Source organism: Cannabis sativa, chromosome 6, assembly GCF_029168945.1.
Source record: "Cannabis sativa cultivar Pink pepper isolate KNU-18-1 chromosome 6, ASM2916894v1, whole genome shotgun sequence".
Taxonomy (NCBI): Eukaryota; Viridiplantae; Streptophyta; class Magnoliopsida; order Rosales; family Cannabaceae; genus Cannabis; species Cannabis sativa.
In genome coordinates this window covers 60049494-60077049 of record NC_083606.1, presented here as the reverse complement: position 1 = coordinate 60077049, position 27556 = coordinate 60049494, and the positions used below count along the sequence as shown (strand labels likewise).

Sequence of the window (27556 nt, the reverse complement as noted above, 5' to 3'; positions counted from 1 at the left end):
ACTTACATTAAACTAATTTTACACACATAACTAATTAATAATTTTGCAACATACTACATTAAACAAATAATTATTATCCACACATAATTAAAAACTTAAAAAAATAATTATTGTCCACTCATAATTAAAAATTAATCTAATAATTATGGTCCACACATAATTAAAAATTAAATTAATAATTATTGTCTTCATCAAGTACATTATCTCAAAATTCTAAATCGTCGGTGTTCAAGTTTAAATGGGTTGTTTATGCATTATTCTGAGCTTGCGAAACTGGCGATGAAGGGTAATATGGCTGCTGTGAAGATAACATCTCAATAAATTGTTGAGTCTGTGGTTGTTGTGGCAGGATCAGAGATTTTTGTTGTTGTGAAAAATTTAGAGATTGTTATTGAAACTGACCAGGGAAAAAATATTGATTTTTTGGACTGAAAAATTGACCCAGAGAAGGTTCCTATATTGAACCCCCAAACATCATCGACTGTTGAGATGAGCTCCTAAATCGACCAAACATCAGCTGTTGTGACTGTGATCCCCTAAACAAATATGAGTAGAAAAGTTGATGAGACTGGGAGGAGCGTCCAAACATGTTCAGAATAAGAAGAGATTGGGTTGAACTTCCATGCATGTTAGGAGAGAACTGTTGAGCCTGCTAAAACGATTGTTGTTGCGGCCTTGACAATTTGCACTACCTTGAGGTTGTGTTCGTAAATATTGCTGGAGGAAACTCTCAAATCGCGGGTCATACAAATCAGAAGTGTTGTGTCCTGATGGAAAGTGTTCACGCAATCTCTTAAACATCTCAGCCCATATACTAACATCTTGGAAACGAGTAGACCTTGCTTGAGATTGACTTTGACTTTGACTTGGAGAGCCAGATGTTGATTTTGTCCCCTTCTTTCCTAAGATGTAACCAACTCCGTGCATATAGTCACTCCTCTCTTCAAATATCTTACCCATAACCTTGTACTGGATGTCAAGCGTCAACTGTAAGGATCAAAAATCACTACCATATTGGCTTTCAAGTATGTTTTTGGCCATCTCTACCTCTATTTTATGGGTCGATTCATCCTAACCATAGATAAAAATGATTTAAAATACAACAATGTCATAATTTTATGAAGAAAAAAAATAAAATATTAGTGTAACGCACCCATTTTTCTTTAGCAGCATCATTGACCCAAGCTTTGTCCTTTTTTTCTAGTGTAACTATCTCTCCAAGCATGGATGATATATTTATCTAGCTCCTTCTATATTCTTATTAGTGTTAGTTTGTTAAAAAAAATGTAATTTTATTAAATAATTTGATAATTCACTTATAAATTCGTGACGCTGAGCTGCCATTGATTTTGTGCCTTGAGTTGAGGGATACTTCATTTGTTTTCTATTTTTTTTTTTGAGTTTTATTACAAATGCACTCAATGAAAGCACCAAACTATTAACGCAAATTTTTGTCAACTAAAATATTAGCCTTTTTGTAATAAATAAATTACATAATTGATTATATTGCAATTAATTTTCTAATAAGTAGCAAATAACAAGAAGGTTTTAACGTGGCTTTGAAGTTAAATCTTCATAGTCCACGAGTCCATCTTATTTAAGATAAATATATTTGAATACAGAATACAATGATATGATTTAGTAATGGTATCTCTTTTATCTCTAGATTGACCGTCCCTTTTACTCTGGGTTCTGTCTCTATTTATAGATATTTGGGGTGATAGTTATTCCATTGGGATCTATTCATTCATAACCGCTCACGAAATGTAGACATTTCTCACGTTTCATCTTTATGCACATAAGATAATATTAAATAACCGTTCAACCCCTATTTATTATCTTTATCCATAGACAGTTATACTGACTGTGTTGGATAGTCCTCGCCGATTGCATGTTATCTTTCTTAACTGTCTTTGTAGGAAAAAAAGTTTAGTGTTAAGATATAATACATCTCATGGTGCTCCTTTGCCGTTTGAAAGGTATTAGCGAGGTGGTTACTTCCATATGTCAAAAGCGAGGTGAATGAATGTTGAAGTTGTTTCCATTCCTTAAGCACACTCACGAGTATGTGGGTCAAAGCTCTTACTCACGAGTAGTGGGTCAATGAGCTACAAGCTCTTTGTTTATTTATTCTTAATAGCTTTCATTGTGCATTCTATTTATCCCAAGATGGACCTATTTGTCGCTGGTCTCATTAGTTAATAATTATTACTCTTCATCTTTTGATTGCTTATATGGCAGCGAGTTCGAATAGTTCTATTAACTGTATTTTTTGAGGTGAGTCATTTAATGTGCATTTAATACTGTGCGGTTTGGAGCTGGTTCATATTCCAACCTTGATACACGTGTCAGCTTCTTATTATATTGGTCGAAATTTAGGTATAACAACTACGTATTCGATGCAGGAATTTTTCCACATATTTTTTGAAACTTTTACCAGTGCATATTTATGCCGGCAATAATCTAATTTTTCCACTAAAAAATGTGACAATTATTTTTAATGATCTTTTGCCAGTGTACATACACTCCTGCAAAAGGTTTCCCCCTAATCCATTATTAACGCGGGGAGTTCTCTCTCCCCTTTTCTAAGACCTTTTGCCGACACTTGCGTGTGCCGACAAAGGTCAATAAACCTTTGGAAATGGTTCGCGCGAAAAGGCCGTTCACCTCGTGCTTTTTACCAATGTAATTCACGAATTACACCGATATATGTCACTTTCTTTGGTGCAATAGTGTGCTGACAAAGTGTTAACAGAATGCTTTCGCAGTTCGTTTGGCCTATTTATGCTGACGACTTTTGCTGACACATTTGGCCAAATGCGTTGGCAAAAATGGCATTTTTTGTGGTAAGAATAATTTTTTTTTTTTTTGTACTAATTAATTTTATTTAAATTTTGTATACTAAAATATTAAACTTTGTCCATCATTGTAAATGAATATTGGTTGAAACAAAACAAGTTGTATTTAAAACAACTTCTCTTGTCCTAATTACCAGAAAAAAAATAAAAAACTTCTCTCGCCTAGATTATTCATGATGAATGTTACATTATATTTGTGTGTATGTTTCATATATAAGAGTTAATCGACTCAAAAGAAGATTAATGCTTATCTAGATTTAATACATAATTGTAATGATAATGATTAACTATCCTAACTGAATCTTAATGAATGGGATTTCCACAAACATCACAATAAGAACAACCTGCAAACATCTCACATAATAATATTAGCAAAGAAGCAAAGGTACATGACTCCCATATAACTATACTTTAATGATAGACCAATCCAAAAATTATTCCTTTCATAAAGAAAAGAGCATTGAAAAAGTGAAGTCAAATTAGTTAATAATTAAGCAGCCTTAGGCATATGAAATTAGAAAGCTTTGTAGCTGAAAGAGTAATAACTGGGAAAACAAATGGTGCACAACAGATTGTATGTATATACTAGTGTCATTTCATCGTCTTATTTTACTACAATATATATATTGATCATTTGTATAAAATGAGAGAACCCAAATGTAAAAATTCATGTAATTTTTTTTTTTCACATTTCTGGTACCTCAACAGGGTACATATTAATTATGTCCGACCAAGTGTTTGCTTCACTTGAATCAAGATTTGAAATGCACTTCCAAACAGCACTATTGCACTTGAAACCACTCCCAAATGCAATTTGCCAAACACGGTCTCCTTTCTTCACTCTTCCTTTTGCCTCCAAATAACTAAGCTCATACCAAACTGAAGAAGAGGAAGTGTTACCAAATCTATATAGTGTCATTCTTGAAGCCTCTACATCTTCCTTATTCAACTTTAGACTATCTTCAAGAGCATCAATCACACCTCTTCCTCCAGCATGTATGCAAAAATGCTCAAAAGCCATCTTAAAATTCGGCACGTAAATCGTTAGCTGCCTACCTGAGGATGAAGATGAGAATGAGGATTGCCACACTTGCCTCAACACTGCAGACAATCCATACCGGAATTGTTCAGAATAGGGTAGTACTAAAGGACCTAACCATGAAACATTGATGGTTAGGGCTTTTGCAGCAACATGAATAAGTGATCTTGAGATTGATACCCCTTGTTTTCCATCATCATCTGAATGTTGGAAAACAGATTTGTAAGCATTGTCATCTGATCCTGTATGTGTCCTAACAAGGTGTTGGAGCTTGTACTTAGCAATTGGCTTATCGATTTTTCGGTTCGATAAAAGAATGGCTGCACCACCCATACGAAACAAAACATTGGATAAAAGCATAGACTTGACTTGGCCCTGGTAACCATTTGGAGACACAGCTTCCATGCTAAGAACCAAAGCTATGGAGTTATTGTGAACTTTAAGCAAATCTTTAGCCAAACTTATAGCCAAAATCCCAGCACTACACCCCATTCCACTAAGACTAAAGCACTTGATATCGCTTCTAAACCCGAACTTGCTTATCACCATAGATGAAATAGAAGGAGTAGGGCAAAACAGGCTGCAGTTGGTGACAAGCATGTCAATGTCTCTAGGGTTTATCCTTAAGTTTTTTCTCTGTTTTGAGAGGAGTTGTTTCACTATAGGAAAAAGTACTTGTTCAATCTCTGCCTTGCTTGCCTTGATAGAAGGAGTAGGGCAAACTTCATGCACTGAAATCGGCAAGAATGTCTCGTTTCCAATGCCTGATCTTCGTAGCACCTTCTCTTGAAAATCTTTGCTTTCTTGGTTGAAACAACCACTTCTTTCAACGTGCTCGATAAAGTTTGATGGTGAAACTCGTAGTGTGTTCGGTGGCTGATAACATGCGAAGTCGAGAAGGTAAACTGGCTTGGGTTTTGTGGAGAAGTAGAGAATCATCATAAGGAAGATGATTAATGTTGTTGTTATTGCTAGTACAGCTCCATGGTGGAGCTGTGGCACTGTATTTTTTATGGTAATTTGGTCTGTGATTGTAGATAAAATTTTCAGCATTACCCCACTCATATTACTCATCATAATATCTATATATAAATTAATAAACTCTAGATTGGTTAAGCAGTGGAGTTTTTGAGTTTAGGATTATGCATACGAGTCCCAACTATTGTAGAAGAATTGACCAATATTGAGGAAGAGATCGACTTGGTAGTATAAACAATCAAACAATCAAGGAGAGAGTTTGATTATGAAATTTTTTTTGTATGAGTAAAAGAATATTATGGTTTTAATTACTGTATATACTTTTTATATTACGTGATAGATATATAGGTATTTTATTTTTTTTTGAAGGAAGATAATTAGTTTCATTTCAACCTAAATCACTTCTTCACGTTTTCTCATTTTTATGGTTACATCATATGTATCATACACATGGCCTGATTTTCTGTTTTAATAATTTAGTGATTAAAATATTGGTAATTAAGTAGAAAAATATTGATGCATCTTATACATATGAGGGCCAACAAACACTTAGACGTATACGTTAGAGTATTATTTGTGTATGTACATGTGTAATAAAATGACCAAATTATAATTTTGTATCGTGGCAATAAATTGTTAGGTTTTATGCCCTAAATAAAACTCTTTACAATCTGATTAGTTATCAATATATATAAGAAATTTGAAGTGATTAATGTTTGCATGAATTCTACATGCTAATAGTTTAATATGTTTATTACTATTATACACAGAATCAGTTAAATCCAGATCATATGTTTATTCACAATTACTGTATCGTCAACACAGTGGAATGTGATTGTGATCATATGAATCAAAAGATTTAGTCCCTGTTTCATCAGTGTTATTGGGTTTACACTAATGTGTTAATCAACGATGATGTATACTTACACTTGGAGTAAGTGTTATGTTCTTTCCAAGACATTAGTAAAGTATACTAGTTTCGAATGTATGGAGTATACATTGGATTAGACCGATATTGCAACTAAGTTAAGATATCACAAACTTACCGTTATACATATCTTTCCAAGTCAATATTAGTAGTTGATCTTAAGATTAAAAGAATCTAAATCCTGATATGCTTAGGCTCAACTCAGGAGTGCTATTCATGTTCTTTGATTTATTAGTTAAGCCTACTTTTAGGTCAGGGTGATACGTATATTTTGGGAACATGATAGTATGATTGAGTGGGAGTGCTGAACATAAATATGGAATCTATAGCTTATACTGGTGTATAGAAGTCAAGTGATGATTCCCTTCGAGCTTAGCAAATAGAAGTAAATGGATGAGCTCTTGTTTAACTGACTATTTATTAGATCACTAAAAACCATTTACAGGTAGCTAAGTGTTTTAAGGGGAAAAATACATTGAGGGGTGAGAACGGTAAAGAAATCCCATCTCGATGTAGATCATCTATATAGAGGATCTTTAAATCACAATAAGATTATAACAATGGTTAAATGAGATAGTATATTGATATCGTGGAACATACAATATGCTCTATATAAGTCTGAGAGTGCAATTCTAAGTTCTAAGAGTGGATTCAACGAAGAATTAATAAGTAGGAATTTACTTGGTAAATTTGGTTCACTTATTGGAAGCTCAGCATATAGATCCATGGTCCCCATTCTAGTTGAGAACATTCTGCTTGTAAGACTCATTAATTGATTCGTGATTGATCAATTATAATTCTAAAGTTAGACTATGTCTAATTTTATGAATATTTTCACTAAGTAGGGGTGAAATTGTAAAGAAAAGAGTTTCTAGGTTTATTTATTTATTAATGGACTTTATATGTCTAATTAATAATTAAATTAAATGACAATATTATTTAATAATCTATTTTAGTTATTAAATAATTAGTTTTGGCATTTAAAAGGTTAGAATTGGAAAATTGGCGTTTTTAAGAAAATAAAAATAAAATTTGATAAAACTGCAAAATCAAGTGGGGCCCACTACAACACCATGGCCGGCCACTTATTGTGGATTTTCAAATTAATATTTTCATTATTTTAATGCCAAATAATTCTTAACCTAAACCTAGTAGTTGCCTATAAATAGAAAGTGATGGCTCAGTCAAAAAATAAGCTTTCATTAGTAATCTGACAGAAATTTCTCTATTCAGAAAAACTGAGCCTTCCCCACTTTCTATACCTGGCCGAAATCCCTATTCTCTTTTCCCTTCATCAATTTCGAACCCTAGTGAAAGAGTAAGTGCCCACACACAGCAAGCAGTAACTCAATCATAGATTGGAAGACTGTGAAGGATCAAACTTGAAGAAGAAGGACATTCGGGCTCAGATCTTGATTATACTCTGCTACAGAAAGGATACAAGGGTTAGAGATCTGAGCGGAAGGAGACATTAATTCCGCTGCATCAATGTAAGGTTTTCTTAACTTTATATGTGTTTAATTTATCGTTTTAGAAAGTTCATATTTAGGGTGTTTAAACAACATACTTGTAAGTAGATCTAAGATCCTAGTAAAATAAATTCCAACAACTGGCCTCAGAGCCATGGTAATTGATTTACTTGCATGAAATTTGGACTTTAAAACGATTGTTTGTTGGTTTTTTGGATGGTATCATGTTGTATTGAGTGTTATTTGATGATTGATTGGTGTTTGTAAATTTTTCATTAAAAATAATTGAATATATGTTTCTGGAATTATTTTTATTGGATAGTATGGAAAAAATTAAGCAAGTTACTTTTTTACAGAACTCAATTTCGATTTAGTTTGAATTAGTTATGATTTTTTGAAGATTCGAAAAAAACAGAGTTGTGTTGAAATTTTCCTGCGATCGCGAAAACTGTCCGTACAGCTCGCAATTTTTTCGTTTTTCTTCGATTTTTCTTGCTTTTTCATGGAATTAACTTCCGATTTTTTGTGTAGTTTTGTATTTATATATTTGCTATTCCTAATTCAACTCTAATTATCATAATGAATTATTTTAATATTTTTTTTATTTTAATTCATGATATTAGTGTAATTTGAATTTGAAAATTAGTAAATATCTATCTTATTTGCTTAATTATCTATCTTATTTTTAAATTTGATTATATCTTATCTTATTTTTAAATTTAAGGTCAGATATTAAATTTTTTAAATTAATTTTTTTTTAAATATTTTGACCTTATTTAAATTTAAAATAAGATAACTATAATCATGTAATTTTAAATAAATGTAAGATATTTTGCTAACTTTTAAATTTTATTATTTTATTTATTTAAATTAAATTTAAAATCTGAAAAAGATATTTAATTTATCTTTTCTAATTTTTATTTAATTTTCATTTATAAAATAACATTTAATTTTAAATATTTATTTTTTAAATAATTTCGAAATTTAAATAAATATTTTTTTTATTTTCGAAAATATATTTTTTTTTAATTTTATTTTTCGAAAATTATCTTTTTATTTTTATTTATTTATTTAATTATTTATTTTTTCGAAATTTATTTATTTAAAATTAAATAAATCCTACTTCCAACTATCCAGCTAACCTTGTTGCAGGAGTATGTGGTTTTAGCTTGTGTGTAAGTTTTCAAAACCTATTATTACTTGATTGCAAATAGCCATGGTTATTTTTTGCCAGATCTAATGATCTGATGGCTCCCTTGGTCAAGTTAATAATTTGTAACAGGTAAATTTTACAATCTTCTTTCATCTGTGTATGACCTAGCAACATGATAGGATCCATCCAAATGTGTACCTGTGTGAGCCTATGTGTTTATTTTATTATATAGATGCATATAGGTTGTTGCTAAATAAAATGTCTCATTATGATAGATTTTATTTAGGTCCATTTAGTTATTGGACATATTCAATTAATAACAGTTATTTATTTTAAGGTTAAATTTCTCTCTTTTGGGCCTTGTGTGAGAGTTGGGAGCCATAGAAGTGGGTACGACATACTGAACCCAGCAACCCCTCACATGAACTTCCCCAATTGTGAAGACCCATTTGTCTGATTTAAATAACTGTACTAGGTTAATTATATTAGTTTGACCTAATAAAATTGAATTAGCAACATAATTAACTTTTAAAATATATGAAATTTATTTTCATTTTAGTATTTTAAAGTTAATTTTAAGAAAAGTACTTTTAGTTTAGATATTATTTCTAGACAAACTATTTGTATTTTTCTTGTATTTAATTAAATATAGAATTTTAACTAACTAGATTCTTTCTGGATATTTAAGTTATAAATTAGTTATATCAACTTATTTTTCTTATCTAACTTAAATTTGAATATTTGATTTAAATTTTAAATCAAGTTGAGGAATCCTAGGCATTAGTTATTAAAGATTCTTAAGATATTTTTTAAGTTAATATCTTTTCGAATATTAACTTAAAATGGAATATTTTAGATATTTTTTAGGTTAATATCTTTTCGAATATTAACTTAAAAAAAATATCTTCAAATTAAGTGGTTATAACTTAATTTTGATATTTAATTAAATCTAAATTTGAAATCATTTAAGTTTTAGATTTCTTTTTCTATACAACTTAAATTAGATATTTTTCAAATTTTTGTTGAAAAGATACTTAGTCAAATAAGATATTTTCTAGATAGTAATTTCTAGAATACTTATTATTTCTAATATTTAAATAGGAAAATATTATACTTTGTGAAATTAATTATTTAAATAATTAATTTTGGTACAATTTTATTAAGTATATTTTTTTCCTAGTGTATTAAACTAGAAATTAAATAATTAAGCCTTCTCTACACTTAATTATTATTTCTTGAATTTAATACATTTAATTAACTTGAAAAATTTAAATATCTAAGTTGATTTTCATCATGATACTTAAATATTTATTTATTTTTCATGACACTTAATTAAATAGAAAATTATTTTTAAGTTGAAATTTAATTTTTCAACTTAAATTTAAATAATTTTCAAAATATATATATTTCTTTATTTTATTAATCAATTTCAAAAATTGTATTTTAATTATGCAATATTTTTCGAATTTATCTTGAAAAATAGATTGAGTTGTAAATTAATTATTTATTTTAATTAATTCTTGGGCCAACTTCAATCAATGATTTTTTCATCTATTGATTAATTTAAAATAAATGAATTTAAAATATATATATATTATTAGAAATTGAATTAATTAGTCAAAAGAAAATCTAGATAGGTGATATTTTTGCTTGAAGTATTTCTTTTCTATTTTATTATTTTTTCGAAAATTGTATAGTTTTATACTTTAAATTTTCGAGCTCAATAAATATATTCTTAAAGGAAATTTTTAAGTTGCTAATTATTTAATTTAATTCAACTTAAATTAATTTCCTTAATATTTATATTTAAGATTATTACTAAGATGGAAATAATTAATTTTATTTCAATCACCATCTAGGTATAATTTTATAAATATTATATTAAATTCTTATTTTGAATTTTAATTCTAAATTTCGAATTTAATGAGAATTTATTTATTAGAATAATAAAGAAAATACATTTTAAAGAATGAGCTTTATTATTATTAAGATATTCGATCTCCATTGTGGGTTTTACACCGCGTTTGTTTTAGTGACTAATCCTCCCTAATGGAAGAAAGTTCATTAGCAATTTCGCACCGTTTAATCTGGAATGATAAGTAGTTTGTAAGTGTTCTATATGGTATGGATCACCCTAATGGTGGCGACCATATTTGACTTGCAAATTGCGAAACAATGGTAGCAGCTCAAAAGATAGAATAGCCTTGACTCTCGCCTAAACGGGACAACACTGGATTCCAATCTTGATCGAATAAAAGGTTGCTAGAATGTTTAACATTTTAGATGAGCTGACAACTCTATTCAATGGATGGTAGCTTTGACTCTCGCCTAAACGGGACACTGATATCAGTTTGTTGAAAAACCTTGGAAATTATTTAGGATTGATTTTTTTTTTTAAGTATTTTCTCATATCATTCCTACTTGCTATGTGCTTATAATTTCTGAATTGATTTTGTGTTAAACCATTATTAATTTCTATTTGTTGATTTCTATTATTTTTGTAGTATCTTGTATTATCAAAATGAATCCCATGTTATCACTGTTGACTGAAAACAAGCTGAATGGATCTAACTTTAATAAGTGGAATGAGAACATTAATATTGCTCTCATAGGAGAAAGTGCCTTGTTTGTTTTAACTGAGCCGTCACCTGAAGTGCCTGGGGACAATGCTTCCAAAGCTGTGAAAGAAAACTATGAGCGTTGGCAAAAAAACAAATGACAAAGCTCTATACTTTATGCTTTCTAGCATGGTTAACACCCTCAAAACTCGGTTTTCTAAAACCGAAAAGGCTGCTGAAGTTATGACGAAGTTAAATGAGCTATTCGGTAAGGCATCACTTCAGTCACGCTTTGACGCAACTAAGAAGTACATTAATGCATGAATGGAACCTCATCAAAACGTGCATGACCATGTTCTCCTCATGTCTAGTTATTTCCAAGAAGCCCAGGATCATGGTGCTGAAATGGACAGTGCTACTCAAGTAAGCCTTATCTTGAATAGCCTGACTCCAGCATTTCTACCATACACTTCAAATTATGTCATGAATAAGAAGGAAATTGAGTTTCATGAATTAGTCAATGACCTTCAAACTTATGAAAATTTGATTGGAGGACCCAAGAAGAAAGGGAGTAAACCTCATAATCCTGGGAATGGTAATGGGACGAACAAACCTGAAGCAAATGTTGCCTCTGCTTCGAAGCCCAAATCGAAGAAGAAGTGGAACAACACCAAGAAGCGAACAAAAGCCATGAAGAATAAAAAGGTTGCTCCTTCTGGTGATGCTACACTTAAAGGAAAGTGTTTCTACTGCAATGAGAAAGGTCATTGGAAACCCCAATGTCCTAAACTTCTTGCAAAGAAACAAGGTATTTCTATTTATAAACTTTAAGAGTTTTAGTGAATTGTTATTTAATTGGATTTATGATTCTGGACTAACTTTGTTTATTTGTTTTCTTCTTCTTATAGGCCAAGCTACTTGAACTCAGATGAGTTGGATCAGAAAGCTGGACCAAAGGGTGAAATTGTCCAGATGAAGATGAAGCTCTTCAATTTATTTTTGAATTAATTGTTTTAGTTTAAAGACAATTTGGATTTCAAATTTTAGTTAGAGATATTTATCTCTGTTTTTCTCATATTGTTGCAATACATTTTTTATTATTATTATTATTATTAATAAAGTTTCTTTATTTTCGAAATCACCATTGCAATTTATGAGATTGAGCTTCATTTATTTTATCTTCATCAATTATTACCACATTATATTTGTATGTTTGTATGTGTAAGTGTTTTTATTATTGAAGCAAATTCTATAATATTTACAACTCTTCATCGAGTTATATTAAATAAACACTAGAAATTATTTTTATGTTTATTAATAATTGTTAATTCTAATACAATTATTAAGAATTTGTTTAATAAAAGGATCTTTTGATCTGATAGGGGTGGAGAAAAGTTAAGAAAACTATGTAGTTCAACGATCTTTTATATCTAATGAACTCTGGATAGTATTCAACTCCACATAAACTCTATCACACTAAGAGAATAATGATCTTTACAAGCTTTAGGGGTGGATCATAATCTCTATATACTTAGGGGTGGAGGTTATCCATAGTACCCTACATGTATATTCTTAGGGGTGAAGTCTATTCCACAATTCCCTATGTAACACATATCTTATTTAAACATGGAAGTAATATGATGAGTTAGCTGTTGTCAATATAAATTTTTGATCTTGATTGTATGTTCCATTTCGTTTTACTGTTGTAAGTAAAAGTTTGATACTTTTGAAAGTTCTTTGTTAAAGTTTCACACTACCTTAATTGAGTGAGAGAATTTTAAAATTCTATACCCATCTTCATTAGGTTGATAATTGTGATAGGTACTTAAGAACACTACTAAAAAGCGAATCTAACCATTCACATGGATAGGTATAGCTTATCAGAATTATGAGAATAAGATAAAGAACTCTAGTTCAGTCCATTCAAATGACTTGAACCTAGAATTCTTGATCCTCATGAAATTTTATGGTATCTTACTTTTGATTACTTTATCTCTGGCATGTATTTTTCACTTCAAATACTAGTCTGCTATGTTGATGACTTAGTCTTAACTTAAAGTTTTAAGACTAATACAAAAGTCACAACTGGATAACTCTCTAAACAATAAGAGGTTAAAAGTATTATTTAACCAGACATCTGCTATTGAGTGGGAGCTATCTGAGATGTAATCAAATAGAGAACATTAGAAGATATTCAAGAAAGATTTATGAAAGTGATCTATATGTTAGATATTAAGAAACTGTGTATCAGTTGTCCTGGTATCTCACCAACTCATTACGAGATCTTTGAATTGGTACTTACTTTGGGGGTAGATGAATTATTGAATAATAATTCAAGCTCTACTAGAGAAGAATTATAACTTTATCTATTCGAAAATACCAGAAAGTTATATTGCTGAAGAAAAGTCTACACTGTATTATCTCATTTACATATTTTAAAATATGAGATATATGTCTTCTGTTTATTCAGATGTACTTTTTAAAACAGTAAAGATTTCAGTATCCCTTGATAAGTAAATCATATAGTAAAGGATGTTTCATAAGTGAATTTATGAACTAGTTTCCAGAAGTTTGGGTGGATTCAAATATACTACACTTGATCTGAAGATCAAGACATCAAATTGACCTATTTGCACAGTTTGTTTTACGTTAGTGCAAGTGGGAATTTTTTGGGTTTTATGCCCTAAATAAAACTCTTTACAATCTGATTAGTTATCAATATAAGAAATTTGAAGTGATTAATGTTTGCATGAATTCTACATGCTAATAGTTTAATATGTTTATTACTATTATACACAAAATCAGTTAAATCCAGATCATATGTTTATTCACAATTACAATATCGTCAACACAGTGGAATGTGATTGTGATCATATGAATCAAAAGATTTAGTCCCTGTTTCATCAGTGTTATTGGGTTTACACTAATGTGTTAATCAGCGATGATGTATACTTACACTTGGAGTAAGTGTTATGTTCTTTCCAGGACATTAGTAAAGTATTCTAGTTTCGAATGTATGGAGTATACATTGGACTGGACCGATATTGCAACTAAGTTAAGATATTACAAACTTACCGTTATACATATCTTTCCAAGTCAATATCAGTAGTTGATCTTAAGATTAAAAGAATCTAAATCCTGATATGCTTAGGCTCAACTCAGGAGTGCTATTCATGTTCTTTGATTTATTATTTAAGCCTACTTTTAGGTCAGGGTGATACGTATATTTTGGGAACATGATAGTATGATTGAGTGGGAGTGCTGAACATAAATATGGAATCTATAGCTTATACTGGTGTATAGAAGTCAAGTGATGATTCCCTTCGAGCTTAGCAAATAGAAGTAAATGGATGAGCTCTTGTTTAACTGACTATTTATTAGATCACTAAACACCATTTATAGGTAGCTAAGTGTTTTAAGGGGCAAAATACATTGAGGGGTGAGAACGGTAAAGAAATCTCATCTTGATGTAGATCATCTATACAGAGGATCTTTAAATCACAATAAGATTATAACAATGGTTAAATGAGATAGTATATTGATATCGTGGAACATACAATATGCTCTATATAAGTCTGAGAGTGCAATTCTATGTTCTAAGAGTGGATTCAACGAAGAATTAATAAGTAGGAATTTACTTGGTAAATTTGGTTCAGTTATTGGAAGCTCAGCATATAGATCCATGGTCCCCATTCTAGTTGAGAACATTCTGCTTGTAAGACTCATTAATTGATTCGTGATTGATCAATTATAATTCTAAAGTTAGACTATGTCTAATTTTATGAATATTTTCACTAAGTAGGGGAGTTTCTAGGTTTATTTATTTATTAATGGACTTTATATGTCTAATTAATAATTAAATTAAATGACAATATTATTTAATAATCTATTTTAGTTATTAAATAATTAGTTTTGGCATTTAAAAGGTTAGAATTGGAAAATTGGCGTTTTTAAGAAAATAAAAATAAAATTTGATAAAACTGCAAAATCAAGTGGGGCCCACTACAACACCATGGCTGGCCACTTATTGTGGATTTTCAAATTAATATTTTCATTATTTTAATGCCAAATAATTCTTAACCTAAACCTAGTAGTTGCCTATAAATAGAAAGTGATGGCTCAGTCAAAAAATAAGCTTTCATTAGTAATCTGACAGAAATTTCTCTCTTCAGAAAAACTGAGCCTTCCCCACTTTCTATACCTGGCCGAAATCCCTATTCTCTTTTCCCTTCATCAATTTCGAACCCTAGTGAAAGAGTAAGTGCCCACACACAGCAAGCAGTAACTCAATCATAGATTGGAAGACTGTGAAGGATCAAACTTGAAGAAGAAGGACATTCGGGCTCAGATCTTGATTATACTCTGCTACAGAAAGGATACAAGGGTTAGAGATCTGAGCGGAAGGAGACATTAATTCCGCTGCATCAATGTAAGGTTTTCTTAACTTTATATGTGTTTAATTTATCGTTTTAGAAAGTTCATATTTAGGGTGTTTAAACAACATACTTGTGAGTAGATCTAAGATCCTGGTAAAATAAATTCCAACATAAATGACTTAATTTGAAATAAGAAAATTGACCCTATCTATCTATACATTATTATGAGAACTAAAAGGGAAATTTGATTTTGTATACTTAAAAAACTTTAATATTTTTTTCCTAAATGCATACATAATAATATTGGTCATATATGACCACATTCCTAATATCCCACAAATACCCCTTCACGCAGCCCCTCTCTCTTCCTCTCTCTCAAACCGAACAAAAAAAAAATAAAATAACCCAGGGCGTCCGATGGGGTCCGACCAATCGGACCCCATGGTCCGACCATCGGACCAAGGCCCCTATCTCTTCCTCTCTCTCAAACCGAACAAAAAAAAAAAAGAAACCCAGTGGTCCGATGGTCGGACCCACCCATCAGACCCATCAGACCCCATGGTCCGACCATCGAACCACTGGGTTTCTTTTTTTTTTTTGTTCGGTTTGAGAGAGAGGAAGAGAGCCGATGGGGGTGGTGGTGCGTTTGGGTGGTCCGAGAGAGGGGGGCTGGGTTGGAGGTAGTGGTGCGGTGATTTGTTGCAGGCCGGTTGGGTCTTCGTGGAGGGTAGGGCCAGTCGGTTGGGTCTTCGTGGAGGGTTCGGCCGGTTGGGTGTTCGTGGAGGGTTGGGTGGTCCGAGAGAGGGGGGTTGCGTGGAGGGTTGGGTGGTCCTGGAGAGGGGGGCTACGTGGAGGGTTGGGGCAGTCGGTGGGTGGGTGGGTGATGATGGTTGGGGGGCTGCGTGGAGGTGGTGGTGCAGTCGGCCATAGATGCAGAGAGAGTTTGAGGGAGGAGAGAGAAAGAGTTTGAGTTATGAGAGGGGTATTTTTAGGGTTTTGAAAAAAGTGTCATATTTTTTGTAGTTTAAAATGTAATGGTTTAAGAAATTTTTTTTAATATTTTTTAAGTATAAAAAATCAAATTTCCCAACTAAAATACATGCAGTACAAAAAATAAAATAAAATAAAATACATGCACTATAAAAAGTATAGTACTATTGATACCATTTATTAAAATCATATTTTCTTCCAAGTAGTGAAAATATTTGGATAGTGATAAAACAATCGATCCATCTAAATAACTATGCTAAACACTACAAAACATAACTACTTTTAGTAACAACTTTTTAGTCATAATATAAATTTTTTGTGGCTGAATATATGATTTTTAGTCAAAACAAAAAGTTATTTGTGACGAATACACACTATTTAGCTACAAATTGTCACTAATTTAGTTTTATTAGTCACAACAAGTATTGTGACTATAAAAAACACATTTAATCACAACAAATTGTAATTTTTGTGACTAATACTTTTAGCCACGGACTTTTTAATCACAACATAGGTATGCTGATTTATAATTAGTCACAATTTTTTTACTTTTAGTCACAAATTTTGTTATGACTAAAAGTAAAAATTTTTATAGTGAAATTTGTAAAAACTTATTAGATTATTGTCTTTTAATCTCTCCGAAACAGAGAAGGAAATCATATTGTTTAAGTCCTTCATTATTATTAGTTTTTTAAATCTATATCAAAAACATGGAAAGAAAAAAATAAACATTCTTTAGCACTATAACAATTTTGTTAATTAGGGGCGGACCCAATATCGGTGGGCCAAATCTGCCCCTATTAATAGGGATGTCACCGACGGATTTTGGAGCCGCTCGTATTAGTGTGTAAAAATTAATAAATAAACAAATAATAAATGTAATATCAGCGGGCAAAAGTTAATACCAGCGGACTGCCAACCACTATTGTTGGGCAGATAATAAGTGTGAGAATTTTCCTGCTTGGTGCATTTAAAATGAATTAGAGACGGATCATTACCAACGTGGATATATATATCCGTTGCCAATAATATTAACACTGGCAGGAACCAGTATTATTGATGGGTTTCTGCCGGTATTAAATTTCTATATATACTCCCACGAATCGGTTTTCATATTTTTTTTTATTATTTTTTCAATTTTTTCATTTTTAAATGTTTCCAACACTTACTGCTTCTTCCTCTTCCACCGCCACCATTTTACTAAGGCGAACACCACCATATGCCGGAGATAGGTAATTTTTTTTTTTCGAATCTCTATACTCTTATATTTTTTTTTTCTTTTCATTCTTTATTCTTTTCAAAAAAATATTTATTTTTTTTCTTGCTTGAATGGATGTTGAAGCACTAATTTGAAGTGGTTTAGAAATTCTACAACGTTGGAGCATCAACTATAAAGTCAATATTTTATTTGTATATTCTTTTGATCTGTTTTAATATGGATTAGTATATTATTTGATTTTGTATATTCATATATATGTGCTTTTGAATTTTTTAGAATCTGTATATTTTTTAAGTTTATGTATATTATAATGAATATATCTATATAAATAATTTTAGGTGAATATATATTTTTTATGCTTAATTTTAATTTGTTTATAATGCATTTTTTAATTATTTTTGGATTTTGAAATGAGATTTTTACACCTCATGTCAAAATTGACACCTTTTTTACATTTTTATCCTTACACGGTTTTTTAAACATTTTTAACTTTTACATTTTTCAATTTTACTTTTCAAAAAGTTTAATAATTACAATTTTACCTTTTTCCTTCTTCCTTACACACGTACACGCACGCCACCTCATAAATCCTTTCTTTTTTTTTTTTTTGAATTTTTCATCTACCTGATTCAGCCACTCTTCAAACAGAGCTTCCCACGATCACCATTATCAAGCCCTAACCAATTTTTTCTTCCCACGATCACCTTCTCCAAGCCCTCACCCACGTTTTCCTCAACCTACATTGTCTTCCTCCTCTATTTTTTCTCTATATAAATGGCAACCACTAGAAGTGGTTCGAAATCACCATCTCCGGCGAAGAAAGTTTCTAAAAAATCGAAGAAGGGTCCAGCTGTTACTTCCAAAGTCGAACCTAAAATGGGGTTAAAAAAAATTGCTAAAAATTTAGTGGCTGATGTTCCAGAGACATCGGCCTCTAAGAAAAGAGCCCTTCCTGGTAAAGTAGATGCTCCTAAGACTAAGAGAGCAAAAATTTCCAAGTCTGCACGCGATGTAAGTTTCTCTTTGTTGTTTTTAAATTTTTCTTTAGTTTTTTTCTGGTTGTTTTATTTCTGGTGTTACATTTGATGATTTCAAGTTTTCCCCATTTTTTGTTCTAGGTTTCCTCAGATTCCGATTTTGAGGATGAAGTGCATGGTGAGGACCAAAAGCCCAAAGTTGAATCAAAGGTAATTTAAATTTGCTTGGTTTCATTTTATTGTGTTAATTTTTACATGAGCTTTTTAGGTCACTGGTTTAGGTGTTTATTAGGATGTTTTTATGTTTTTTTGGTGTTCTTTATGCATTTGTCATGTATTGTGGTTGATGTTGTTTTGTTGTTTTTATTCAGTTGTTGTTTGGTTGTTGAAAAAAAACCCAGTTCAATTCGTATTTTGTCACAGTTTTGAATTGCTTTTCCCCATTGGTTGGTTATATGTTTTTTGTGAATTTGTTTTCGGTTGTTTTACACACTATTGGTATTGAGAAGCATTTTACTAATTTCAATTGCAACCAGATCTTTCAGTTTATTCTTTAGTTTTGTATATGTTTATTGTCAGTTTTTTCTCGGTTGTTTGTCACACTACTATTATCGACTACCATTTTCGAAATTTCATAACAACGAGTTTGTACAGTGTTGTTTTTATTTTAGTTGTTTATATTTTTTTGAAAGTTGTTTATCTCTTACATTTATCATCTTGTAAGGGTTTAGGAAAACGTTGTTTTTAGGTTTTTTATTGGCTGTAATTTGGTTACTACATTTTCATATATTCTTTGTTATTGTATCTAAGATTTGTTGCTTTTGTTTTTCTTTTTTGTTGCAGGTCCATGCTAGGACCTCAGTGAAGGTTGAAGGATTTGACCTACCAAAGAAAAATCCCGCTAAGGTGTCTTTTTTTTAAAAAAAAATATTATTTTTTTTATTTGTTTTCTATTTTTTTTAGTTTTTTTTGTTTTTGTCCCGATTTATTTTGTTTATATTGCTACGGGAATGGGATTATATATATGACCGAAGAATGTTCATTGCTAAAGCCTTTTCCACTGCTACTTTCCGAGTGATAGAGAACATTAAATCTTGTCTTTCGGATGTACTGACTTGAAATCTTTTCAAAAACTGTTTTGGTCATTTCCTTGACCTTCCCGATTTTAAAGTTCAACCCCAAGTGTTTCATGGGTTGTTGCTCGAGAGGTTCGGCAACCTAATGATGCTGAGTTGTGGGTTATGATACGCGGTGTTAGGCTTAGGTTTAGCATTGAGGAATTTGCATTGATTACTGGGTTAGACTGTGAAGGTGACTGTAGTGTCTTAGATTTTAAGCAAGAGGTTAATAGTCTTTGTGAAAGATATTGGCCAACTTCGTCCTCTATCACTAAGGAATCTGTTAGGGAATGTTTTACCACCAAGAGGTGGGGTGATTACGATGAGGATGCTTTGTGAAGTTGGCAGTTTTGTATTTCGTGGAGTGGTTCTTGCTTAGTGGCACTAAGCATAAAAATGTACCCAAGTCTATTTTAGATGTTGTAGATAGTGGGAGGTACAATGAATTTGCTTGGGGCCGGAGTTCTTTTGAATTGACTATTTCCTCATTGAAGGGTAAGCTTGATAGTTGGGTTGAGGGGGTTAGGAAGGCAAAGAGTTCGGGAAAGAGGCCGAGTGTTTTTTACACTTTGATTGGTTGTCCTCATGTTCTTCAAGTGTGGTTCTACGAGTGTTGTAAGTACATGAAAGGTAAGTCTTGCCAAAAGGAAAGCTCTCGTATTCCAAGGATCACTCAGTGGACATGCAATAGTCAACCTACTTTCAAAGTTTTGAAGACTACTATCTTTGATGTTTCCAAAGATAAGGTATATCTGTTTGTTGTAATTTGGTTTTTCAGTAGTTGTTTTTGTGTTGTTTTTCATTATTATTAATCTTTATAATTGAAATTTTAATTTTGGTGTTTTTTGATCGACCGCAACTTTCAAATATGAGGCCCACTACTGGTGAGTTCAAAGCTTTGAAACCGAGCGGTTTCAAGTTCGACACCGACTTCAACTCTTACAAGAGTCTTCCCGTCCCCGAAGAGCCAATTGTTGCTCGCAGTGACATTTTGTCAAGCTTGAGGCCTTTTACGAGAAATTTCATGGGTTGGAGGTCAAGATCGATTCGTTGCATACTTCCCAACGAGAAGATTTCATCCGATTTGGTTGAGTTGAAAGAGTTTGTGTACGCACGGTTGTTTCTTTTGGTGCTCGGATGGCTTCAATGCATACGCTTTTCTACCGTTTTTGCCGATTCCTATGCCAAGGTATTTTAGTTTTTCAATAGTTGTTTTTCGGTTTTTTTTTAAGTTGTTTTATACTAATTTAATATGTAATTTCAATATAGGAAAAAGGCAGTGACTCTTCCAAGGAGGATGATGGAGGTGGTGATGAAGCGATTTTGATTTAAATGAATGCGAAGAAACCGATGAAAATGAAGAAGAGAATGTTATGGGTGATGACGAAGGGGAGGGTAGTGAAGGTGAAGAGAAGGATGATCAAGCCGATGAAGATTCTGACTCAAAAGAAAAAAATGATAATGGCAGTGATGATGATGCCACTGATAGTGAGGAGAAGGTAGATAAGTAGACAATGTAACTAGGTTTTAGTTACTTTGTGTGGTTTATTTTGTTGTAAGTCCGTTTTAGGTAGTGCTCTTGTAATTCTATGTTATTGTTATGTCTCTTGTTATGTTTTATTTTTCAGAAATTTGCAACTATTTTCAGACTATTTATTTGTATTTATTATGTTATTTATATGGTTGTGTTTGTAGATTATGTTGTTCGGAATTTATTGTTGGTCTTATTATTTTACTTGTTGTTTTTATTTTGTTATGTAGTTTTTTTTTAGTTGTTGAAGTATTTCACAAAAAATAACTTCACTTTTTTCCATTTTCTTTTTCCTTTATTTTCTGTATCAAGAATTTCGTTGATTTCAATGACGGCCCTACTCAAATAGATGTTGAGGCTACTGTTCAGTCCGGGGTAAAAGCAGTTGAGCTTATGGTAATGTTGCTTTTGTGTTGTTTTTTGGTTGTGTAAAGGTTGTTATTTTTTAACCATGCTCTAATTCCTTTTTAATACCATATATAAACAGATGTCTTTAGATGGAATTGGTGGTGATCCTTGTAAACAGATTTCAGTTTCTGAAAATGTTGAGGTTACGGATCGTCGTCTTGTTTGTTTTGAGGTATATTTTTTTTTTTTTGGTTGTTTTTTAGTTTCTTCATACTTTTTGTGTTTAACACTGTCTATTTTCTTTCATTTTTGTGGAAAAAATATATTAGATGGGTGCAACAGGTCTCAATGTTGATTCTAACATTGAACTTGAAGATGACCCAATTCCCGTTGAAGAAACTCCTCTTGTTGACAAGAGGAAATCTAAGAAACCCATAGCGCTGACGTCTCCGTTTATGGAGTATGACTCTTCCATTTCTAGTTCTAAAGATGGTTCTGGTTATGGAGTTGTTAAGTATGTGGCTGGGTTGTGTCCTCTCGATGATAAGATTGGTGAAGATGTAGAACATAAAGACGAGATTGATTTTGACTTGTGGCTTGGTGAAGGACGCCGATCGAAGAAAGATCCGTAAGTGTTTATTTTCAGCATTTTTGTTGTGTTTTTGTATTTTTTGTTGTTTACTTTACTATTTATGTTTCACTTTTTTTTTTTAAAAAATGTTAGGCATGATAAGGAGAAGGTTTACTTGAAGGGTAAGGATAAGATTGTTCCCCCTTTTCGTTTTGGCGTGGAAGATGTTGCAACCAAGATGTGGTTCCACAAGCTTGCATATCCTGGCCAATGTTTGACTAATTCTGTAAGTTAATTTATTTTTTCTTTTGATTTTTTTCAAAAATTTCAGTCTATAGTTTTATTCATGTTGTTTGTTGGTTGTTTTTTAGTTGTTGAAATATAATTCATTTTCTGATTTTCCAACATTTATCATTTTTTATTGTTCAGCATCTGGACATCATTTTTTACTATCTACGTAAAAAAGGAAAGTATGCAAAGGAGCCAAAGGTTAAGTTCACAACCACCGATTGCTTATTCTTCAAAACCATTCATGCTTTGTATGAAAAATTTATTGCACAGAAAAAAAAATCTTTCTTTGATAACTGCCCAGCATGCCATTGCTGATTATATAAGAGGTAGAAAAATGTTATGTGGTTCCCCTTGGCATTTGTGCGATCATGTTTTCTTTATCATCCATATGGAGACTGAATCACATTGGATTCTTGGTCGATTGAATATTGAGGAAAGGCGTGTGTACATGTACAACTCCTTGTCGACTGCTATGAAAGATAGTGCTGCTATCAAAGCTTGTCAGCCATTTGCGGTGTTGTTGCCCCACTTTTTTGCTTTGTTTGATGAGTTCAAAAAGGAAAACAAACCGGTTTGTTTAGACCCTTTCGAAGTTGTTAAGGTTGATGGTTTGCCTCAACAAACCTCGAAGTAAGTTGTTTTTATTTTTTATTTTCAATTTTTTTTAAAATTTGTAATGTTATTTTCCTTTTCTAAGTTTTTCTGCTGTTGTTTTTTGGTTGTTTTGCAGTGACTGTGGTTGTTTCGTTGCATCGTTCGCCGAATACTTTATTGATATGAAACCGATTCCTCCCATATTTGATGTTGAGAAACACCGTGATAGGCTTGCTGTGTTGTTCTATAAGTATGCTCGCATGAAAGAAGTGGAATTTATTGATAGTGAAGATGAGGCTCCTCCGAAGGGTCCAAAGAAGAATTTGTCTTAGTTATCTATTGGTTGTTGTTGGAAATACTACTTTTTTTTATGTAGCTTTTGTTTTTCTATTACCAGATTATGTTCATAATCATAGACAAGTTGTTGTTTCTGTCATGTTTTTTTCTTAATTGGAATTGGTTTTTAATTTGTTCATATTTTTGGATTTTTAATCTTTATATTTACTCTTAGTCATGACAGCATACTATTAACAACCTTATTACAACCATCTGACAAACAACTAAATTGCATTTGTAATCACTTTATGTAGTTTATTTTTCCTTCTTATTAATTTCAACCTTCTTCCACTCATTTAATTATTTAACTATAATATTTGATGTTCTTTTGTATATTAATGATAATAATACCAATTCCCTATTATCAATATCTCTCCACATAAAAAATCACAATAAAAAAATGTATGTAACAACCAATCGTAATATGCAGTATGTGTTTTCTAAATGTTTTAATATAGTTGTTTTTTGGTTGATGTGTAGTTGTTTCCACTTCTATGCTGTAATTCTTCTGCAGGTCTTTTTGTTATGTCCCTTTTGTCCACACTTGCCACACTTGTTTTGTTTCTTTGTTTCCCAAGCTGCTGCCATTCTTCTTTTCCTCGGCCTTCCAGACTTGATTCTCTCCTTTGGAGGCAACACTATGATTTCTTCAAAAAAATCTGGAAGTTCCCATTCTCTTACGTTTCCAACTAGGTATACTGTTTCTTCATATGTTTGCAGCCATGCTTTTGATGTGTAGTATTGTGCACAGTAGTTGTATGTGTTTATGTTCAAGTCCTTCATGACGGCGATTTGCATGGTTACATGGCATTTCATCTTTTTGAAATCTATTGCATGTGCACGTCTTCTCCTTCAAGTTTACTATTCTTGTTCGTCTTCATCTATCACCTCAAACAGAGTTCTCGGTTTCTTTGGTTTCACTGCAAGTTTTAAACCAACTTTAAAACAACCAAAAAACTATGCAAACACAAGCTCGTTTTAATTTTACTTTATGCGAACGATAATGCGAACTTACCGTTAGTCGCAATGATCGTACATAGTTCCCTATGAGTTTTTCTCGGATGATGGTGTCGGCCTTGTTGTGCATTTTTGTGCCTCCTTTCTATTATTGTATGTCCACTCTTGCATTTGTGCCCTCGAAGCACTCCATTAATGTTGTCACCGGTGTTTCCCTTCTTTGCTAAATTTGCTGAGTTCAGTGCCTCAGCTATGTTTGATGTCATGGTAGAGTACCTACAATTTGGACAGTTTCTGTCATAGTTCTACTTTTGGAAAAAAAACTCAAACGCAACGCAAAAACAACGCAAATACAACGCTATAAATAGGTGAACATATCATTAATTTTATCCTCCTTATTAGTTTTCACCTGTTGTTTTCTGAATGATACCTTGACCATTTTTCATGGCCAATTTTCTCCAGGTACGGTCTTATGCGCTTATCCAAGTTGTCTAGCTCCCTCATATGGAATTCAAACTCCATTTCTGTGTAAGCTTTTGCAGCTGCAAAGAATGGCACTCTGAAATGCTTTGCATTTTTCTTGAATTTTGTTTTGAGGTTCGACAAGAGGTGGAAGATGCAGTAGCCATGTGTTATTTCAGGGAACACTTTCCTAGTTGCTTTGATGATGCTTTCATGTCTGTCTGATATTAGGCATTGACATTCTCGAATCCCGAATGCTTCTCTTATTTTTTTTAAGAACCACTCCCACGATTTATCGTTCTCAGAATCAACTATGCAGTATGCTAGTGGAAAAATTTTAGATTCTGCATCTTGTGTGTTGGCAGTGAGCAACGTGCCTCCATACGCGGCCTTTAGGAATGTACCGTCTACCACGATGATTGGTTTGCAGTTTGGCCAACCTTTTATAGCAGCATTCAATGCAACAAATGCATATTTGAAACTGTCATCATCATCTTTCTCTATGTCTATTAATGTTCCTGAATTTTAATCAAACAGGATTGTTTCAAACAACATGTACTCAACGAAATAACAACTCAAAAACAACTGTTTTTTCACAAATATTATCAAAGTAAAATTTTTAAATTTTTTTTTACCTGGATTTGTTTTCTGTAGCATGTACAGGTATCTAGGCAAGAGATTGTACGACTCTTTAGCATTTCCATGTAGCTGGGTTTGTGCTCGCTCTTTACTACGCCATGCTTTCATGTAATTCATCTTTATTCCGTATTTGTCTTTCATTTCTGTCTTTATGTCTGCAGGGCTGCACTTTGTTTTCAGGTTCAAGAATTTTGGTTTTACAAAGTCTGCTATCAACTTTGATGTAGCTTGTCGTTGATCTCCAAATCTTATTGTAACTGCACATGTGTGTTCTTCTTCGTAGCTCCTTATTATGAATGTTTCTGTGTTTCCATTTTTTGTAGCCTTTAAACTCCATTTGCAGTTTGTGTCCAAACACACTATGTTGTATTCTTTTGTGCAAGATTTCACTACTTTGTATTGAAATGTCTTCTTGATTGCAAAGTAGCATAGTGTACTTATCAATGTTTCTTTGTCCTTGTAAATTTGCCCCTTCTCTATTGTTTCATGTCGTTTGTCATTGATGATCATCATTTCTGTGTTGTCCACTTCCTCTTCTTCTTCCCGGTTGTTTTCTAGTTCTTTGTACCATTTCGCAGCCACAAGCTTTGCATAGTCGGTGAAGTCAAAATCTTCATCTACTGCTGTAGTTTTTTCTCTGTTGTTGTCTGGTTGTTGTATGGTTGATTCTGATGACACTGTGTCTGTTTCTAGGAAAAATGCATCAACTTCACCAGATCCCATCGTCTGCGCAGATAGTTGTTGCTTGGAAGTTGTTGCCGTGTTGTTTCCAGGTTGCTGCAAGTCTTCCTGTGCTGCGTTGTTCTCATACGATTCCATGATCATATTGTTCCACACCATTGTTTGGTTAGGTGGTGCCGTGTTACTGGTTTTGTTCACACACAATGGGTACCTTGTGAAATCAACCTCCTTCGTTAATAGCTTTATGTAGAACAACAGACTTTTGTCATCCTTGATTTGTAGTGGTTGGCCTCCTTCCTTCAGTTGATATTTCAGTTGTAGTTGTGTTGATTCATGGTTGCATTGGAGTTCTTCCATCATTATTCTCATTAGTTCCTCAAAAGTGCACTTGGTCGAAATTAATTCTCCACTTGATTCATAATCAACATAGTTTCTGTTGTCATCCCAATGCCCATTGCTCTGCACCAATATTTGTAATGGTTCCGTTTCCTGAAATAATGTAAATTATTTACTTGGTTCAGTTTTTGTAGTTGCAAACAACTATTTTAATCTGTCAAAACAACCAATAAACAACTATTTCCAACAATAACTTATGCATCTAACACTTTCATCTGACCGACTATTTATATAGGTTAAATCAACTATCAAACAACTATTTCAAAACTGATCACCAATTAATAACAGTAGATTCATATTTTCCAGTTTGTAGATCCCAAACAACTATTATTCCACTGTAAAACAACTTGTAAACAACAGTTTCAGAATAAAACACTGTAGCAACTATTTATATGCCTTAATGTTTATTTTCATGCAAACCGTTGTTGTTTTTTTCTCAGATTCATCAATATTTCATTATTATTTCAATTTAATCCGGTTTTCATCAATTAATATCAAATTTCTATTCATCTACACTAAAAATTTTTTTCACGTTCATTAAAAAATTTGTTTACCTTCAATTCTCCTTCTGATTCAATCATGGGTGAGTTTCTTTGATTTCCAGCTCTCCTTCTACTCGGTTCTTCTCCTCTGATCGCGATTTCTTTGTTCAATGATTGTTGTTTTTGAGTTTTTTTTGTACATCAATGGAGGTTTCCTGGTTTTTTTTTTCCTTTTCGTTTTTGATTTTGGATTTTCGGGATTCAGCTTGTTTCCTAGGAGTGCTACATTTTGAATTGAATTTGATTTTGCTGGTTTTTGGAAGAAAAATGGTTGAGATTGGGTTGTTGGGGTTGGACGGCTGGGTCACGAAGAAGCTGCGGCTGGGTCACGAAGAAGATGAAGTTTCCCTTTCCGTTTTCTCAGCCGCCATTTTTGTAATTAACAACTTTATAATTTCCATTTTTGTTTATTTCCTTTTTTGGGGTCATAAATGTAAATTTCATCTATTTTTAGTCTATATTAGAAAAAATCTCTTTTGAAATTCGGTTTATTGGATAAGAAGTTCACAAATTTTCATTTGTCTAAAGTATGTTTTTTTTTTTTT

General features: G+C 32.1%; 4 protein-coding genes across 4 annotated transcripts; 2 read left to right on the top strand and 2 right to left on the bottom strand.

Moving 5' to 3' along the window:
* Positions 1–3416: 3416 nt before the first annotated feature.
* On the bottom strand, positions 3417–5279 carry LOC115695340 (3-ketoacyl-CoA synthase 7-like). Its single transcript, XM_030622412.2, has one exon. It carries the CDS (start codon positions 4972–4974, stop codon positions 3544–3546), a length of 1431 nt encoding a protein of 476 aa, XP_030478272.2. The 5' UTR covers positions 4975–5279; the 3' UTR covers positions 3417–3543.
* A 15741-nt stretch (positions 5280–21020) lies between these two features.
* On the top strand, positions 21021–22929 carry LOC133038874 (uncharacterized). The gene is made up of 5 exons (XM_061117325.1): positions 21021–21162; positions 21507–21774; positions 21872–22170; positions 22267–22399; positions 22543–22929. The coding sequence occupies exons 2-5, from the start codon at positions 21682–21684 to the stop codon at positions 22717–22719; spliced, it is 702 nt and encodes a 233-aa protein (XP_060973308.1). The 5' UTR covers positions 21021–21162; positions 21507–21681; the 3' UTR covers positions 22720–22929.
* On the top strand, positions 22715–24042 carry LOC133038875 (uncharacterized). Its single transcript, XM_061117327.1, has 2 exons — positions 22715–23034; positions 23135–24042. The coding sequence occupies exons 1-2, from the start codon at positions 22739–22741 to the stop codon at positions 23328–23330; spliced, it is 492 nt and encodes a 163-aa protein (XP_060973310.1). The 5' UTR covers positions 22715–22738; the 3' UTR covers positions 23331–24042.
* Positions 24043–24195: 153 nt separating this feature from the next.
* On the bottom strand, positions 24196–27334 carry LOC133039318 (uncharacterized). Its single transcript, XM_061118184.1, has 5 exons — positions 27024–27334; positions 25389–26562; positions 24701–25271; positions 24350–24567; positions 24196–24254 (listed from the first exon to the last, which is right to left on the bottom strand). Exons 1-5 carry the CDS (start codon positions 27048–27050, stop codon positions 24196–24198), a joined length of 2049 nt encoding a protein of 682 aa, XP_060974167.1. The 5' UTR covers positions 27051–27334.
* Positions 27335–27556: the final 222 nt, after the last annotated feature.